This window comes from Tamandua tetradactyla, chromosome 6, assembly GCF_023851605.1.
Source record: "Tamandua tetradactyla isolate mTamTet1 chromosome 6, mTamTet1.pri, whole genome shotgun sequence".
In the NCBI taxonomy this organism is placed as follows: Eukaryota; Metazoa; Chordata; class Mammalia; order Pilosa; family Myrmecophagidae; genus Tamandua; species Tamandua tetradactyla.
The window spans coordinates 27663523-27682894 of NC_135332.1; the positions used below are offsets into that span (position 1 = coordinate 27663523).

The 19372-nt window shown below is 57.6% G+C and overlaps 1 protein-coding gene and 1 long non-coding RNA gene across 2 annotated transcripts; both read left to right on the plus strand.

Moving 5' to 3' along the window:
* The first annotated feature begins 5092 nt into the window (after positions 1–5092).
* NEUROD2 (neuronal differentiation 2) lies at positions 5093–6241 on the plus strand. Its single transcript, XM_077163044.1, has one exon. It carries the CDS (start codon positions 5093–5095, stop codon positions 6239–6241), a length of 1149 nt encoding a protein of 382 aa, XP_077019159.1.
* A 7479-nt stretch (positions 6242–13720) lies between these two features.
* On the plus strand, positions 13721–18390 carry LOC143685905 (uncharacterized). The gene is made up of 3 exons (XR_013176792.1): positions 13721–14189; positions 16866–17002; positions 18250–18390. It is a non-coding gene; the product is annotated as an uncharacterized LOC143685905 (long non-coding RNA).
* Positions 18391–19372: the final 982 nt, after the last annotated feature.

Sequence of the window (19372 nt, forward strand, 5' to 3'; positions counted from 1 at the left end):
CCCCTCCCTCGCCACCCCAGGCACCCACTCCTCACCTGCTTCCCCCCCTCCGCCCAGGGAGGTCCAGGGGATGGGCTCACCTGGCTGCCACCAGGGGGTGGCTACCTCTGTTCTAACCCACCTGCTCCCCTCAGTTAGGTGCTTTTGGAGGAAATCAAGTCTCCTTCACCAGCATCCTTGTCCCCACCAATCTTATTTGGGGTGGGGGGGGTGGGGGGGTCAGAATGGAGTTGGAACATTTAATTTGTGTATGTACACATTAATTTTGGTGGAGCAGGGGGTTTAATAAGAGAGGTTTTATGGAACATCCATCTTGCCCCCAGAGCGGAATTCCCCTGGACTGTTGGGCCATGACCCGGCCCCCACCCCCTCCCCCTCTGGAGCCCCCTCCCCCTCTGGAGCCCCCTCCCCCCAGGACCTGCGCCTGCACAAAATGGCCGCCACCCCTCTGAGGCAGCCATTTTAGGTGCCCAGACTGTGGCCTCCCTGGGGATGGGGGTATATCTCCATGGGAACCTCAGGGCCCCAGCTCCCAGGGGGTGGGGGGTGGGCAGCAGGAATGGGGGTCTTCCAGGCCGGGCTGAGGTGCCCACCATTCTCCTTTCCGTCTCGGAGACCCAGAGGCAACCAGGCCCTCCCCGGCTCCCTTCCCCCAATGCCAGGGGGAGGAACAGATGGCATCTCTGGGTGTCCTTCTTCCGTCTCCTTCCTTGCATTTCTGGCTCTTTCAGTCTCTGTCACTGCATCTCTGCATGTCTGGGGGTGCAGCGAGGTGCCCGTGTGCCCCGTGTGTGCTCGCTGGGGTGTGTGCGGACACGTGTGCCCTGCTCCTCTCTCACCCCATGTCTAAGGCAGGCCCACTCCACACCTCCCTCTGTTCCAGTTTTCCCCTGGTTTTTATTGTATCTTCTATAAAAAAAGTTGAAATGTGTTGAGTGAGAAAAACTTGTTCCATTTTTCTGAAGAAAGAAAAGACGGGCAGGAAGCAGAGCCAGAGGGTGGAATGCCCCATGTCTTGCATGCTCCCCATCACCTCGGGCCTCCCCTGTGCCATGGATGGAGCTGGTTCTCAGACCAGAGAGCTGAGGTCACTCCTGACAGGTAACAGGGGAGGGATAGAAGGACTTCCCAGGGACTCCCCCATCCTGGAAGTTTCTCTCTCCTGTCTAAAACAGAAAGCACAGTGGTTAGGGGCCTGTGAGATTCCCCATGGGCCTCATCCAGCCCTTGGTATCCACAGGGAGAAAGCAGGGGATGCCTGATGCTCTTGCCCCCCAGGGACGCATTCATTCATTTATTCATCCATTCATTCACCCATTAATTCAACAAAAGCTCAGTTTCCATAAAGATAAACCATTCCGAGTATGGGGGTGGGGCAAGAAGTTAATATTGTAAAGCACATTACAGTTTACAAAGTGCTTTAATAAAAAGAGCTGGCACAGGTTGAAGGCTCACTGTATCGCTGGCCCTGTGCTAAGCTCTGTATGTGAATCATCCCATTTAGTGCTAACAGCCCTATGATGGTGCGGTATAATTGTCCCCATTTTACAGATGGGGAAACCAAGGCTGACAGAGGTTATATAACTTGCCCAAGGCATTCAGAATTTTTTAACACTGCTAAGTGGGGTTGTCCAGGAACCAGGAGTGCAAAGCCTGTGCATGTAACCAAAATACCATACAGCTGGGTAGGGGTGGAGGGGCTGGAGGAGATGGGCCACAGGGCAGGATGAAGGCCCCCTCCCTGGGCCAGAAGGGACAGTCAAGCCTTCAAAGCTGTTCCTGGAACTTGGAAGGGATCCTAGCCAGCACCCTGAGGCCCATAGTCTGCCAACCCAGGACCCATGAATGGAGGAGAACTCAGCATCAGCTTCTCATCCTTAAAGAGCACTGAGGCAGAGGGTATGGTTGTAGCAGGAGCCCAGGACTGCGAGTCTGCCTTCTGGCCTCAGCTCTGCTCTCCACTTAGGTGTTCCTGAGCCGGTCAGTCCCTTCTATGGGCCTCTGGAACAGGAGGAGCTTGGAATGTTCTTAGGCTCCTTTCAGCTCCTGGCCAAGTACCTCTGAGATCCCTTGACAGCACCATCCCCACCTTCTCCAAGGCCTCCTCAGCCATCACATGTACTCTATCAGTGCCTTACGTGTACCTAGTTCAAGCATGAAATCAGTGTGTTTCCCACCCAAGGCCCCCTCTGGAGACTCCTAGAGGAAGCGATCTGCATCCACTCATAGCGAGGATGAAGGAAGACCTTTTTATGCTCATCCTCGTACCACCAGAGTACTTGGCACATGGTTGGCATTCAAAATATGTGTGCTTAAGGTACCACTGAAGTTGTATGTGCATGACTGTCCCTGTGTAAGCTTGAGGATGAGGAGGGGTGGGAAACATGGGTCTGAAACACAAATACCTGAGTCAGGGTATGGGCAAAGGTCCCTACACCTGGGCTGTGACTATCTGCTAGCGTGCACACGTCTCTACCTGAGTAGGGGTGTGTGTCCACTTTCTGCACCACTGGGTGAGGAACAGGTGTGTGTGTGTGTGTGTGTGTGTGTGTCCTTCTCCCTCAACCTGTCCCATCTGCATCTGGGTCTGGCCCAGTGAGAGGTTGGACAGGTGAGCTGTGAGATGAAACAGCAATTTCCTCGGTCATGGCCAGGGCTGCTGGGGTTGGCTTCAGTGTCTTCAGTACTCTTTTGGTGGGGGTGGGGGGGTGGGGAGAGGAGACTGCCTCAGTCTCACTAGGAACTTTAGGCAGTTCCCAGTCCCACCATTGCCTCCCTTCCTCAAATAATCAAACTGGAGGCCAGGAGAGAAAGCCACTGGTGGAATGGTCCCTGATCTGTCAGGGAGAGGGCATCGCCGAGGGGGGAGGTGAGAGGTTTCTAGATTAGGAATCCAGACTGAGACCCTCTTCCCCACCCCCAGATGGTGGGTGTACAGGCTCATCCCGCAAGTCCTTCCCCTGCTCCAAAACACAAATGCCCCCAAACACCAAGGAAACTCTCTCATCAGGCAGACTTCCCGGATATACACACATGTCCCTGCAGACACGCACACGCCCATGCAGAGGCACAGACATCCAGGCAAACCTTTCCCTTTCTCTGTCTTTCCCTTGGTTAGAATTTCGTTCAGCCACATATGTTGTGTGTGTGCGTGCGGGCGGGTGGGGGAGGGGCAGACAGGGAGGAGGGATGGCATGGTGCCAGCATCTACCTATGGAGCCCGGGCCAGGGACGCCCCCACGCCCACCCTGGGAGGGGGCCTCAGCTGTCCCTTTGTGGTTGAGGGGACCCTCCTGGGGGTGCAGGCACGCACATAGTTCCCTTCTTCACACCCTGGGGTCTGGTCCCTGGCCCACCTTGGGAGCCTGTAAGAGAGAAAATGGACAGAGCAGGGTTCTGAAGGGAGCACGGAATGGGGGCCTCTGCAAGCCCCAATTTCCAGTCTTGCCACCCCATTGTTCCCATGTGGGGAGCTCTATATCCGAGGGGGGCAACTCCTCCCCACCTCCCTCTCAATCCCTGCTTTCCCTGCGATGGGTGGGGAGGGGAGGGTGAAAGAGATATTTATTTATTTCCTTTATTTATTTAATTTTTTTTTTTTTTGGAGTAGAGAGTGACAGATGGCGGCGGGTCCCGGGGGAGCCGGCTCTCCCCCAATGCAGACGCATGCCAATCACCGTCTCTCATGTGATAGCTGCTGCCCGTGACGTGCCAAGCCCATATGGCCTGGCATAGAGGCTGGTACCCCGCCTGGTAGAGATGCCACACTCGCTCCGCGGTTCGCATGGCGCTCTGAAGACGCCGGCGCCCGCCGCCTTGAGGAGCCGCTGCCCCCGCTCCCTGAAGATGGGGGAACAATGAAATAAGCGAGAAGATTCCTCTTCTCCCCCCTCTCTCTCTTGCCCCCCTCCCCCCTCCCCTCCCCTCTCCCCTTGACTCCTCTCCGAGGTAAGTTGTCCGAAAGGGAGATAGATCTGACCTGCCAGTTGTGGGTGGGGGGTATGTGGGGGGAGGCGGCTGCTTCGGCCGACACGAGGGTCCACAAATCCCTCCTTCCTGGGACGATGCTCCCCTCGTGGGGCGGCGGCATCGGCGGCGCCCCGGCTTCTCTCTCCCCCGGGGGCTGCATCTCAGGGGGCTGCGGAAGGAGGCGTCTCTGCCTGAGATGGGTTTGAGGGGAAAGGCAGGCTCATGGGGTGGATAGCGAGGACGCTGAGATGGGGACAACTCCCCCCCACCCCCCGGTCGTCCTGGAGGAACCTGCGACCTTTCCCCACCACCCCCCAAAAAAGAGAAGCAAACAAGCACATTTGGATTTTTTATCCATCAGTCCCAAAATACAACGAGATCTGAAGAGCTGTGTGGGAGGGAGGCAGTTTGGAAGGGGGAAGGGGGTCCCTGACCGCAGGGGAGAAGGATGGGGTTCGCTTTCCTCAGCCTCCTTCTCGTGTCCGGGTTCCTCAGTCCTCGCCGCCCAGAGCCGGCTCCGGGAGCTGGGGACGCCACGGCTAGAGGCGACCATCCTCCCGCCTCTGGAATTGGGGCTGCGGGGGTGGGGGCCGAGCCGGGGGCGGCGCGCGGCCAAGTTGCAAATTGGATTAGGGAGCGTGGGGGTGAGCGCCATCGGAGGGGTGGGGGAGCCGGGTCGAGGGCCCCGGGCCGCGCCAGCCGCCGAGCCCGGCAGCCGGCGCCCAGCCGCAGCCGCCCAGCCGCCCTCCACCGCCGGGAGAGGACAGGCTTTCGGGCGAGCGCGCCACCGCCCCCGGTGAAGACATCGGGTCCCTACCCGCCCCCCCCGACCTGTCCCCGCCCTGACCCTGAACCGAACCGGGCGCGGGGAGCGATCCCGATTGAAGTGAGGGGCGGAGCCGGGGCCTGGGCCGCGATCCCCCGCCAGCAGCCGGGGCAGGGCAGGGCCGGGCCGACTCTGGGCGGGGCAGGTGGGGAAGGTGGGCATTCAGGGCTCCCTGGGTAGGAGCCCGTACTGGACTGGGGGGTGGAGGTGGGTTGGGGAGACCGTCGTGACCCCAGCGCGCCCCTCATTCTGTGCTGTCTGTCTTCCCTTCCCGCCCGCGGGGCGCCCCCAGGCACCATGCTGACCCGCCTGTTCAGCGAGCCCGGCCTCCTCTCGGACGTTCCCAAGTTCGCCAGCTGGGGCGACGGCGACGACGACGAGCCGAGGAGCGACAAGGGCGACGCGCCGCCGCCGCCTCCTCCTGCGCCGGGACCAGGGGCTCCGGGGCCCGCCCGGGCCGCCAAGCCGGTCCCCCTCCGTGGAGACGAGGTGGCGGAGGCCGCGCTGGCCGAGGTCAAGGAGGAAGGCGAGCTGGGAGGCGAGGAGGAGGAAGAAGAGGAGGAGGAGGAAGGGCTGGACGAAGCGGAGGGCGAGCGGCCCAAGAAGCGCGGGCCCAAGAAACGAAAGATGACCAAGGCGCGCCTGGAGCGCTCCAAGCTGCGGCGGCAGAAGGCGAACGCGCGGGAGCGCAACCGCATGCACGACCTGAACGCCGCGCTGGACAACCTGCGCAAGGTGGTGCCCTGCTACTCCAAGACGCAGAAGCTGTCCAAGATCGAGACACTGCGCCTAGCCAAGAACTACATCTGGGCGCTCTCGGAGATCCTGCGCTCCGGCAAGCGACCCGATCTGGTGTCCTACGTGCAGACGCTGTGCAAGGGTCTGTCGCAGCCCACCACCAACCTAGTGGCTGGCTGCCTGCAGCTCAACTCGCGCAACTTCCTCACCGAGCAGGGCGCTGACGGCGCGGGCCGCTTCCACGGCTCGGGCGGCCCGTTTGCCATGCACCCCTACCCGTACCCGTGCTCGCGCCTGGCGGGCGCACAGTGCCAGGCGGCGGGCGGCCTGGGCGGCGGCGCGGCGCACGCCCTGCGGACCCACGGCTACTGCGCCGCTTACGAGACGCTGTATGCGGCGGCGGGCGGCGGCGGCGCGAGCCCGGACTACAACAGTTCCGAGTACGAGGGCCCGCTCAGCCCCCCGCTCTGTCTCAATGGCAATTTCTCGCTCAAGCAGGACTCGTCGCCCGACCACGAGAAGAGCTACCACTACTCTATGCACTACTCGGCGCTGCCCGGCTCGCGGCCCACGGGCCACGGGCTGGTCTTCGGCTCGTCGGCTGTGCGCGGGGGCGTCCACTCGGAGAATCTCTTGTCTTACGATATGCACCTTCACCACGACCGGGGCCCCATGTACGAGGAGCTCAATGCGTTTTTCCATAACTGAGACCTCGAGCCGGCCCTCTTTTTTTTTTTTTATTTGGCCTTTGCCCGCCCCCCTGCCCCCAGTCCCCTGAGCTTAGGGGCATCCCCACCTACTCCGGCGGCGCCGGGCATGGGGCGCGGGCCGCGGGTCCTGCCTCTCTTTTGGGCAGCGTTGTCCTCTTACCTGTGGGTGGCCCGTCCCAGGAGCCTTGGATCCCCCAGGGGACTCGCCTTTGCTCTCCCCAAGGGGCTCCCTCCTTCTCCCTCCTAGGGAGTGCTTCTCCAGGGACCCCTCCCGGGCGCTCCCTGGAGACTCACCCCCCCCCATTCCATTTCCCAATCCTTCGCTTAGGTTTCCTCCTCCCTCTCCCCTCAACCCGGCCCCTGCAGGCCCAAAGGCGTTGGTAAGGGGGCAGCTGAGTTGTTTCCCCCCTCGACGTCATTATTTTTAAAAGACACCGAGCTGCCGAAGCAGAAAGGAGCCGCCCCCCACCACCACCACTCTTTCTTAAAGAGGGTAGAAGTAAGGGCACCCGAGTCCGGGCATGGAATGTCCCCACCCTCAATCCCGAGTCTCAGCGTTTTGTGTTTTAATTTTGGCGGGAGGGGATGTGGATTGAGAGGAAAGAGAGGTCAAGACAATTTGTAACTAGACTCCGTTTCCCCTTTCCTTTTTTTAAACAAACAAATAAACATACAAAAAAAAAAAAAAAAAGCTTAGAGGCGACGGAGGCCGAACTCATATGTCCGGATCGGAGAGAAAACGCAGTAAGAACTTTTAGAAGCAATAAAAGGCAAAAAATACTACTACCAATAAAAAAAGACATAAATATCTATGCAAGGAGGTTCTGACTGAGCCTAGCGGCCCGGCCCGGCCCCGGGATGCCCCTCCCGGCCCGCGGGCCGCGCCGCCCCAGCGCGGATCTGTGCACTTTGGTGAAGTGGGGGCCGGCGACGCCCCCTTCCCCTCCCCAGGTTCTTACAATCAGTGACTCGGAGATTTGGGGCCCCAGTGCCACTGCCCTCCCCTGCCCCGTCCCCGTTGTGCGTCATGCTGTTTTTTAAGAAACCTGTTTCCAAATTTGTATGGAATGGCAAACTGTTGGGGGGTCGGTTTGGGGAGGGAGGGTTTGCATGAGAGACACACACGCACACTACACCGCACGCACACGCAGGCCCGGCGCAGGCGTCCGGGGACAGGGGGAGGCCAGCTGGCCCACCTCCCCTCCCCAGCCGGCACCTTCATCCCTTCCCAGGCTGAGGGAGTGGAGGGGAGACCTGGAGAGCAGCCCCTGCTGGGACTGTGCCTCGGTGGGCTCCAGGTGCTTGGCTGTTTCCAGTGGCTGAAGACAGGGCTTTTGTCTGAGGAGTCCTCCTGCCTCTGGCCGGCTGGTGGGGGGAGAGAGGGCTGGGGGCTCCTTCTGGAGGTTTCCCCAAAAAAGGGGCAAAAGAAGAACCTCCCCCGACTGGAGGCAGGGTATCAGGCATCCAAACACACTACACAAAAATACAAACCCACAGGCGACCCACACACACCTACACCCTCACACACACATTCACCTGCAATTTTACCTTCTCTTGTAGCGAAGCTGAAACTCCCGTCGGACACCCGAAGTGCATTGCGTGTTTCTGTTCAGTTTAATGACGATTAATAAATATTTATGTAAATGAAATGCAAAGCCAGACCGCTTTTTCAAGGTGGCCTCATTTCTTGGGGGGGGGGTGGTGGTGGTATTGAGCTGGGGTACTGAGTTGGGTCTCTGGTGATGGAGGCAGAGAGTGTAGTTAACCTGAGGCCAGACAGAGGGACCCAGCACATCCGTGAGTGGGGTTCCCACCCCATGAACCTCCTCACACCCACCGAATGGGTCCAGGAACAGCTACATTCACTGCCGCTCCCAGCCTGGACACACACTCACCACCCGCCCCCATCCCCGGTACAAAGTAATTCACCACTCCCCTTATGCCCCTGCAAACCCCAAACATGTACGCGCACCTCCTTTGAGAACAAAATATCTTTTCATCACTGAAAAATTATCTAATTGAGTGGAGCTGGTTGTTTTACAAACCTGCCCTCTGTTGCAAAAAAAGGAGATGTGTAAAGATAAAGGAACAATCATTAGAACTGGACAAGGGTATTTTAAAATAAAAACTATAAGGGCAATAAGGATGAAAAATTAAGGGGGGAAAGCCTTTTCTATCTTAAATTCGTCTCAGGGGACTCATGGGAACCAACCATGTTTAGCCTCAGGAATGCTGGTATTTTTAGGAGTATTGACGTGATGGTAGCAACTCCCCTAAGCCTGGTAAGGGAGGCCGAATCTGGGTGCCCACCCAACAGAGCAGAACCTGACCCAGACACCAGCTACCAGGAAGGCAAGAAGCCCCCTGGCTGGCCCTGGGCAACCTCCTGCCTGGTGCAGCTCTGGACAGAGGGATTCCCCCTTAACCCGGGGTGTGGGGGAGCCGAGGAAAGACATCAGAGGAGCCTCTCCCTCCGCCCAAAGCCTCCCCATTTCAGGGGGACTCAAAACCTTTTTTCTCTGAGCCTCAGGCTCAGAGGCAGCTCTAAATTGACTTCAAGAAAGGATGCTTCCCCTCTCTCTTTCCTGAAACCCCAGCTCCCACCCTGGCCCTGGAACCTTAGGAGGGGAGTCTCCGTCACAAAGACCGCACCCTTGAGGCTGAACATATTTGAGAGTCCCCTGACTGGCTGATTCTGACGCTGCTTACTTACATAATTTTTCCGAAAATACTGTCACTAGTTTCAAGGGTGAAGTGGGGATTGTAGTGTAACCGTGGGGACTTGAGGTCAGGTGTGCCAAGACTTTTGAAGGTTAGATCCGAGACCCTAAAATGAGAGGGCCAGGACAGAAACAGGAAAGGGAAAGGTAATTGAAAAAGGAAGCCCCAAACACGAAGGGATGAATCGGATTCTGTAGCCTGACCTTGAGTTTCCGCGCTCCCCTTGCTGTCCACTTGGTCTGGGAGGTAGAGGCGGTGGCCGCCCCACCCCTCCCCACAGCGGGCGGCGGGCGGAGCTGGCCGGGGCGGGAGCTGTCCTTGCCCTGGTGCTGACCCCCGCCCCGCCTCGTGCTTTCCAGGCACCTGGGGAGAACTCCCCTGCCTGGCCCCCGGGCAGGCCGCCCTGACGAAATTCTCCAGGAGCTTTAGAAGGTTTTCACCGTAGTTCTTTCAAAATTCCTTCTTCTCTGGAATTCTCTGGGGATTGCCTCTCTAGAGTGAAATTAAGGATGGGCCCTTGGTCCCCAAGATTCACTCCTGTCGGCAATCTAATAGGGTATTATAGATCACTGAATAATCCCTATTCTTGGGGTAAAGGAGCGACCTGTTTTTCTCTCCCATTTCTTCTGGGGAATGCAGAGCAAGGCGCACGCCCAAGACCCAAACCTGAAGGGGTCTGATCTGCGCAAGGCATGGGGGCAAAGCCTGGCAGAGGCAACTGGAGAGAAAAGGAAGTCGGCACCCTTCTCGTGGCCTGAGTCCTATCCTGCCCTCCGAACAAGGTTAACTGGGAATGTCTCCAGCCCAGCCGCTTTCCCAGAGCCCGCTCTGAACTCTGAGTCTGGGCGGGATCGGGATCCAGGTGGCTTGGGACCGGGAGCAGAGGACCTCTCCACGTGGCTCCACGCCCGCCCCAGTCACCTCTGCAGGCTTTCCCGGCTACCCGACTTGATTCTGGTTTTGAAGCTGGATTCCAGCCCCTTTCCAAAGATGTTGATGACTCTTAGGGCTCGAGGCTGTCGTCGCGACAGGCGGGGGCGCCCAGGCCGTTTGTGTGTGTAGGGGACGGAATCCCGAGTGCCTCCGCTTCTTGCGAATCCCGGCATCCCTATAGGCCTCCCCTTTACAGATTCCTGACCCTTCCCCCATACTCCCTGCACTCTGGCTTTGCTCTATCCTGCCATCGCCCCCCTCCTCAACACTCAGTTTCCGTGGCGATGCAGCGAGATGAGCAGGAGAAGAAGATGCGCGCGGACACGCGGCCCCAAACGCCGGCTCACAGGTCTCTTTCTCTCTCTCCCGCTTGCGCAGGCACACACCCAAAGGAGCTCCGGAGGCAGGAGGGGGGTATGCAAAGAGGCGGAAAGGGGCCAGCGTGATGCCGGGGGGCTTAAGAGGAGAAGGTGCAGAGGACGCCCTCCGTGCCCCAGCTCAAGCAGTGGGATCTCCAAGCGCGCTCTAGCCTGCTCAGCTCCACCCCTGGGTTGCCCAGCCCGACAGCTGGGGTCGGGTTCAAACAGGAGGGCATCTTCCCCTTGATTTTTAAGTCCCCATCCCAACCGAGTCCCGAGTTTGGAAATGGCCAGGAAACAGATAGCTTTCTGAGTCCAGGCCATTCCTCCATCCGCAGCACTGGGAAGAGGGGGAAAGCCGGGGCTGCCTCCTCTCTCTGTTTAACCCCGTTTCAGCTCTGACCTTGAAAGCGAGCCACTGACCCCCAGCAAACCTCCAGCTCTAATTTGGTCATTCAGTACAATAAACTGTTGAATGCAGTCAGGGAAACCGAATCCCATGGGGATCCGCGACAGGGAAGCCCTGACTTCTCCCCACCAGACCTGGCGGGGTTGTGTTTGCTTCTCCCTTTCCCCCTTTCCTGGGGAAGTCCACAAACCCAGGGGGGTGCAAGGATTTCCGGGCAGAGGTGAGAGATTTCGTTGCCTTTCAGGAGAAATTTGCTCTCTCTTCTGCAGAAGCTTTAACCCCATGTCGCCTGTCTCAAAGGGGAAGCTGTTGGTTTGAGGGGGCCACTGAGATCAAGAGATGGTTCTAGATTCCTTAGTTTAGCGTTTAAGGAATGTGAGAAGAAAGAGCCAGCCGGGCCAGACCTGACCAGCTTTGGCCTCGACCTCCACTCTCAGCCCCCCACCCCACCCCGCGTGAGTTTAGGACTCCCCACCTGTCCTGCTCCAAAGTGCTAAGAGAAGAAAGCAGGTTTTGGCACGGGCCTTGGGGGAGGCAGGCAGCGCCTCGCTGTCGAACAGGCTCCCCTCCTCACAGTCCAAGAAATGATTACTTTCCCTTCCGTCTGGGCTGGGCCCCCAGGCCCTGGTCACAGGCCAGGAGCAGGGGAACCCACCCTGCCCTGCTTGGAATCCTGAAACGACCACTGCTTTTCTGTGCCGCATCTTTAAAAATTCTCGACAAAGTTTCCTTGGGTGAAAAGTGGTAAGAAAGGGCGCACCCGCCTCGGGAGGGCTGTTCTGCTGTGTGAAACTTTCTCCATTCTAAAGCTTTCCGGCTCAGGAGCACCCGACACTTGGAAGGGCTAGGAGCCAAAATAAGGCAGAGGGTCTGAGATGCAGGGAGAGGGGGGCTGGGACACTCCGAGGGGCCAGGGAACCAGAGGTGCGGGAGCGCCAAGAGAGCTGATGCGAGCCCAGGTACGGCTCTGGCGCTGCCGACGCGCCGGCTCCAACGCGGGAGCGCAGCGCGGTCTCCCGGGGCAGGCGGGAGCAGCGGGGTCCACGCCCCGGGTGCGTGCCCGGTGTTTGGTTGGTCGAACCCCTCTTTTAGCCTCTCTGCTCCGTCTGTCTCTCACTCCCCTTTTCGGAATTAATTGAATTAGGAACGGGGCTTCCTGGGGCACTCCCGCCTCTTGCCCGAGGCTGCGCTGGCCAGAAGGCCGAGGCTGCGAGGTCAGGTCCCGCGGGTGCCGCGGAAGCCCCTAAGCCCCTTTGGGGACCCGAATGCCAGTTCCTACCCTCAGCCAAGTCCTCGCCAAGGGCACAGCTGGGCGGGGTCTGGGCAGTCCGCCCGGCTTGGGACATCTGTTCTCGCCAGAGTCGCATTAAAGGCAAAGTGTGTGTGTGTGTGTGGGGGGGGGGGGGTCTCAGAACCAAGCCTCAAGCTCCAGCCCGCGCCGGTTTTCTCTACCGCAGGAGGAGGAAGGAGGGGGGCACGGGGCTCGCGTCGTTTTCTCTTCCCCTTGGGAAAAGCGGGGGAATTTGGGTGGGGACAAGTGGACTTTCTCTCTTCCCTTCGTCTCACCCGCTTCCCAATGAAATGCCACATTCAGCCTCACTTTTTGCTCCTGGCGGGGTGCTTGTGCCTCGCCCGAACTGCCGTAGAGCCCTGGGAGGCGCGGCGCGGGGGATGCGGCCGAGGCTGCGGGCCGGACCTGGCGCAGAACTGATCCCGCTTGCAGCGAACGTGCGCTCGGCGGGGTGCCGAGGCCGAGGCCTGGGTGCCGCGCAGGGGGAGGTTTAAAAAACAACTCAATTAAAATAAAGAAAACATTTGGGTTTATATGGGGTGGGGAGAGCGGTGCTTTTACAAAAATAATCTCAGAAGAGTCACAAAACCCCTAAGTCAAAACCAAACCCAAATCCTTAACTCTTGATCATTTTGTAAAATAAAAGAAAAATCCCTCCCTGATGCCGCCGCGTAAACGCTCCAGCCTGGCCAAGTCCGGCGCCCGGACGCCCCTTCACCACCCCAGCGCCCTGGCACAGAGCCCAGGTCGCCCCCTGCCCACCCTTCGCTCGCGTGTTGGTGCCAGTCTGTGTCACTCAGCCGGTGCCCAGTGCCAGGCGCGGGGGGAGGCGGGGAGGAGCCGAGGCTCCAGCCTAAATTCCATGGCATCTGTTCATTATTATACAGTGAGGATTTTTATATGGACAGCTAAATTAAAGACAGATTTTTGCCAGAATTGCAGATCCCATAAAAATGATGACACAGGATGGGGGCTTTTTCTTTAAAAAAAAAAAAAAAGAGAGAGAAGAAGAAGAAGACGAGAAAGAAAGAAAGAAAGAAAGAGAGAGAGAGAGACAGAGAGAGAGAGAGAGAGAGAGAGAGAGAGAGAGAGAGAGAGAGAGAGAGAGAGAGAGAGAGAGAGAAAGAAAGAAAGAAAGAAAGAAAGAAAGAAAAAGAAAGAAAGAAAAAGAAAGAAAGAAAAAAGAAAAGAAAAGAAAAGATTAAAAATCAACCCAACAACCACAGCCTCAAACCGTCTGCTCCCCTCTTAGGGAGTTTCCTCGCCCCTCTGCCGGCTTCTTCGTCCACTAGCTCAGGCTGCCCAGAGAGACCCAGCCCCCTGCGGCTCTTCCTGCCCAGCCTGACCACAAACACCCCGTGACCACCCGTCTGGCTCCCACTGCCGCTGAGGCAGGCCGAGGCTGGCGTGGCCAGGGCAGGTGGGGCCGGCGGGAGTGGGGCCTGGAGCAGGAAGGGCGTCTGGAGCGGCAGGCAGCCCCAGAGAGGCTCAGGAGCCAGAGGTCTTGACCTTTCCAGCATCTTATTCAAAAGGCGGATTGCATTTTTTTGCTGGTTGTCAGGGGGCAGGGGGCAGTGGGTGAGGGCCGGGCATTCAGGGCCCTCCACCCAGAGGCGTGGGGCAGCACCCACTCACCCCAATGCAAGAATTGGGCATTCAGTGCAATTTTGACCTGGCTCAGAACTGGAGTTCTTGGGATTTAGAATTTCAGAGATTCTAGAACGCTGGAACCTGCGCTTTGTTGGTGTTCTAGGAGCCGGCAGGGATGCAGGAATTCTAGACTTCCAGAAGGAACGTGTGAGGGAGTAGACCTCCCAGACTGCCTGACTCTGGTTCTGAAGACTCAAGTTCAGAGCGAACCCCGCGGTAGGCGCAGGGGCTGCTGAAGAAGACCAAGCGGGCAGTACAGGGAAGGGGTACCGGGTGGGGGCCACCACCAGGGGCTCAGAAATGTTCTCCCCAAATTAGTAAGATCTTTTCCTTTTTTTTAAAAAAAGTATTTCACCCCCTCTCCCCCACGGATGAAAAAGAAATATCTGTGGCGGTCTGTGTGCTTCAGACAATTGCTCTGTCAGTGCCTTGTTTGTCCGTGACTCTGTCTGTGCGGCTGTCTGCTCATCTCCCTCGGATTCGGAGCTGACAGGATTCATATCAGAAGAGTGAACGCAGGGACATCTGTGTGCGGAATGACTGTGCCTACTCGAACCTGCCAATCGCTCCTGGCACGAGCTGGGTAACAAATGCCTGTTACCTCGGAATGCTGGCTGGTGGGGGCGGGGCGGGGGAGGGCGCCTGGCACCGCCCGGGCTGCCTGGCCCTGCCAGGGCCCCCTCCTGCCCGCCGCGGGTCCCGCCCCCTTCCCCGAGTTGGGGGTCCTCGGAACTGGATTCTTCATCAATTAGCAGTGATCAGAAAATCCGGGAGTCTCTCAGTCCCGGACGACCCGGTCTCCCCGGCCTCCCTATTCTCGCCCCCCTCCCCCGCCCCCATTCCGGTCCCTCTCCCGCCGCTCCCCCGTATTTTTCCAGATTAACTGGGGTTTCTACTGAGGGCAGGCAGGCGGCCAGTTGGGGGCGGGGGTGGCTCACGGAATGCAGGGAAAGGGGTCTCTGGAGGGGAAGATTCCGCCGAAGTTGCGAGGAGGAGTTTCCGAAGCGAAGTGTGGGGGCCTGTGCAGGGAGAGGGTCTGCATGGACGCGGGAGGCGGGTGGGCTGGGAGGGGAGACGGGGAGACCCGAGAGCGCAGAGCGAGACGGGGGGGGGGGGGGGGGGGAGCGGGGCTGAGGACGCGCGGAAAAGCGGGAGGTAGGGGGAGCCGGTTCTCTCCGCACCGGAGCCGCCGCGACCCCGCCGGCCTCCCCGGCCGCCTGGCCCAGGCCTCGGGCCGCGATCCGTCCACCGGTTCTGCAGCCGGGCGCCGAGGGTGGGAGGGCGGGGAGGGGCGCCCAGTCACAGCCGGTGCCAGCTGGGGGGGTGGGGGAGTTATTGCGAGGAGGGGCGGGGAGCGAGCGCATCTAAAATTCCGAGACATCTGTTCACCCCGGGAGGAGACACCGCGCGCAAGGAGGCTGGGAGCCCCCGCCCCGCAGGCTCGGCTCGCCGTTCCCGCCAGGGCAGACCCGGCACCCCTGACCCCCCAGGCGGGCTTGCAGGAGGGGGCATGGCGCGGGGGGCGGGGGGGGGGGCGCGGTGAGCGTGGGAGCTCAGGTTCCCAGAAGGGAGAGTCGGGGCCCAGGGGAGGGCGGTGGAGGGCAGAGATCCTGAAACCCAAGGTGTGGAGGGACACCGGGGAGAATAAATCTCTCTCTGCAGAACACCCACAGACACCCACACCCACAAACACACAGCCTGGGCCAAGACACACACTCAGATATAAATCCCATTTCTGTGAAAGGACACACAAAATCCCAAATAACCTATCCCCCTTCACTCCCAGCCATTTATCCAAGCAAGCAGCTTGCCGAGGTGCCTGGGTTGTGCTGGCCCTGGGCTGGATATTGGGGAGACCTGTTTCTGCCCACCAGGGCTGTCAGCCTGGGCAGCACATGAAGATATGCTAGGGTACAGGCCCAAAAGCTGCCCCTGGAGCCCATACAGGTTCTCTGTTTCTAACTGGGGGAAGGGGGCTGGAGAGTGGGGTTTCCAGTGGCAAAACCTCCCTTCCTTACCTGTAAGAGGCCCAACCCACAGGGGAATCCAGGACAAGGTACAGGAATCCCAGCTGGGAACCCTGGACCCACTGGCACTTTTTGGTTTTTAGCCTATTCCCTGTCTTGACAGGAGCCCCTGTCCCCAGGCCTTGCCTGAACAAAATCCCACCTCACTTCCCACCAGGCCTCAATGACCACTTCTCTCTTCAGCACCTGGCCTGGCACCTGCCCCCTCCACCAGGGTTGCCCTAGCTGGGCCGATAGAGGCCAGGCCTCTCAGCTGGGAAATGTCCATGTGGTTGCTACTTAAAAACTGATTTATGAGGCCGTGGCGGCTGCGGAGGGTTGGCCTGCGGTCCTGGTAGTAATCAAGGGCATATGCCCATCTCGCCTGGCACTGCCCAGCTTGTGAGCCCAGCCCTGGCCTCTGCTCTCCTGCTGGGAAGAGAGGAGCATAAAAGGCACCAAGGCCTCTTTCTCTCCAAGCCATCTCTTTCCTTCCTCACTTGTTTCCCTTTCCTCCTCCTCCTCTTCCCTTTCCTCTCTCCCTCCTCCTTTCATCCCTCCTCCTTCTCTCCCTCCCTTTCTCTTCCTTTTCTCCCAAGTGGCACGGACCAGCCTGTGTGCCGGGCTGGCGCTCACAGCTGCAGCCCATCTGCTATGATTGAATGGTGACAGTGATGAGACAGGAGCTGGGGGGAATGAGGGGACATGGAGGCTGCCCTGCTACCCCTCACCCTTCCTTGTGCCAGCCCCCATATGCTTTCTTGACCCCCAGGATAAGATCATCAGCTTCGCCTATGCCGAGTGGGGGAATCCCACCCCTTTAAATATGAGGGAATTCCTTCCTTCCAATTAGATTCTGAGAAGAAAGACGAGGACAAGAAAGGAACAGAGGGGCAAGAGAAAGAAGGGGAAAGAGGGAAAAGGATTAGGGTCGGAAGAGCAGCCTGGAGGAGATGACCTACTGGTCCACCACCCAGGCTTGGGAGGGGCCTGGGGCACCAGCACTGAGTGGGGAGGGCTGAGACTCCAGGCTGGATAAGGAGGCACTGATGCAGGTCCAGGGTCCAACTTCTTCAGGAATCCAGGAAGCATCCCTGAGAGTCACTGGTGGGAAAACTGTATGCCTTGTCCCCAGACTCCGACACTTCTCTTATCATGGGGTTCCCCCTTTACACCCCAGAAAACCTCCTGGCTTCCTTTCTTTATGAATTTGAATAATCTAGAAATCATGGTTCTCTATGATCTCTTCAAAGGAGAGAACTAAAGGTTGGGTCGGAGGCTATGGCAAGAAAGTCTGGTGAAACATGAACAAGGATATCCCTACTGACCCCAGAGCAAGACCAAGAAGATGACATCATCACCACCATCATCATCATTATCATCATGGAAGGTAACATTTATTTGGAGCTTATTATATATCAGTAACTGGCCTAAGAGCTAGCCATACATGAGCTGACCCTCATATAATCATCACAACCCCCTTGTCAGTTATATACAAGCACACTGAGGTGCAGAGTCATAAGCCCAGTCTATAACCCAGGCCTGGTTTTTTCTCTCATGGTAGGAAAAAAAGTAAAGATAATAAAAGGAGGTCCAAAAAATTTAGAAGAGGGTCCAGTATCCTTTCTTTTCCACTTACTTCTCTCCTTCTCTCTCTTTTCTCCATCCTCTGCTTACTTCTCACCCTCAGTCAACCCAGTGCCTCCAGTACACACCCAAGCATATGGGTTTCTCCTCTTGCCACTGCTCACATGTGAATAGGTGGAAACACACCCTGAGATGTCACCCACTTTCCCCATCCCAGCCATGAGAAAGCCATACCCACAAACTTGACTGCATGTGGCCCCACCTTCCATGCCATGGCAGCTGCTCCTCATATCTGCAGTCCTGGTTCATGAAGTCTTGACACCCAAAACTGTGGGTGAAGGATGCTGCAGGACTAGGTTGGAATCCCAGCCTAATCTGGGCCCCTGGAAATTTGAGGGGAGCAGTTTTCTCTGCCTGGCACACTTCACCTGTCCTTTCCCTGGATACTGGAGTCTGTCTGGGTCACCTATGCCCTGCTAAGGAGCAGGAGGAGCCCTGGGCCTAACTCCAGACTGGCACTGAGGACAGTGCTCCTTGCATCTCTCCCCTGCCACCTATGTCTCCACTCACTCCCCTTTATTCGTTCTGTTTCCTCTTCCTTGCCTACTTTCATCTATCCTCACACTTTCTTTTTCATTGTCCTCTTTCCTATTTTTTTCTCTTCCCTTGCTTCCACTTACTCTTCTCTCATCTAGTTATATGATAACCTCCTTAGTCTCTGAAGGGTTAAAATATCCCTGCACTGAGAGATTGGGTATTCCTCACTTTCTATAAGTTTCACAACTGAAATGCTATTGGTGGGAGAGCTATCCTACTAGAAAATCTCACTGGAGGTGGAGTTTTTTTTCTCAAGGGGAGGGAGGGAGAAGCCATAATCCAATCTTGTGGATAAGCACTAAGCAGTCACTAAGTCCCTGAAATCCCCAGAACAAATCCAGATCAGCATTGTTGTCCACTTGCCCAACACAAATTGAGATAAGAAATCAGGTGGGGAGTTATTTACAGGGTCATTATAAGTCTTGTCTGTCTCTACCCTCTACCATTTTTTAGGTGGCACCTGGAAAACAATGGCTAGAGGCTGAATAAACCACCCATCCAGGGTTCCTCACCTACCATGAAACCCTGATCAAACTTCCAATTCTTGGCGCAGAGAAGCAAAAAGGAATAAATCCTGCACTCTGAGTACACCAAGAGACTGAGAATCTCTTTCCATCCTCACCTTTTTCCCCTAGTTCCTTGTGGCTGGACATCCCTTGTTCCCCTGGTCTTCTCTCAACTCTCTCTTCATCTCTAGGTTTCTCTCTTCTCCATTTTTTTTCTTGCCCACCATCCATTCCCAGGTTGCCCTTTCCCAGCTCTTCCCCGTCTCTTCTTCCTGTAGGACAGGCAAATGGTCTAGTTTCAGCACCATGGACAGAGACACGGGGAGGGGTTGCTAGAACAGTGTAGGCGGGAGCCTGGTGGAACTACTTCTGGGGAGATTTGTGCAAGAAGGTGAGTGCCCATGAGCTTATTTGACTGTGTGCGAGAGCTGTGTGTGTGTGCACCCGAGACTGTGTGAATGCCTGTATTTGTGCCTCTCTGGGGCACACGCCTGTGGGCGTCTCTGGGTGCATCTGTGTGTTTGTATCTGTCTGTGCTTGTGTCCCCGCCTGCTCCCTGCGTCCCTGGCTGGGAAAGGGGATGGGATTGGGACACTCCGTTCTGGAGGTGGGGGAGGCAACGGGTGGCTTTGTATCCCAGCCGGGCCTGGGGGCGTCATCCTTGCCCAGACGCGCGCCAGGCACCATGTGGCATGTGTGCCAGCCAGCACAGGCTGAGGGCATTCTGCCCGGGTTGGGGGTGGGGTAGGTGGGTGGGGATGCAGGGAGCTGGAGACAGGCAAGAAGAGGTGGGGAGCTGAGCTCATAACTCAACTCTGGGGCCAGTTCCTTTCCAACCTGCATGGACTCCACCCACAAGCACACGCTTGAGGAAAAGTACAAGGGACCTGTTTTTGTGATGACCCAAACAACCAGGTAATCATCATCTTACATACATGTCTGGATGGAAATGCACAGGAGGCAGGTTTGTCCTGGCTTGCACAAATGTGTGCAAACCACATGGTCTTAGGTGCAGATTACTGCACAAATGCACATGCACTTTGCATAAACATCTAAGCATTTTCAAATGG

Bases quoted from the DNA above. Each gene is read 5' to 3' on its own strand.
- NEUROD2 (XM_077163044.1), top strand. From the start codon at position 5,093: ATGCTGACCCGCCTGTTCAGCGAGCCCGGCCTCCTCTCGGACGTTCCC.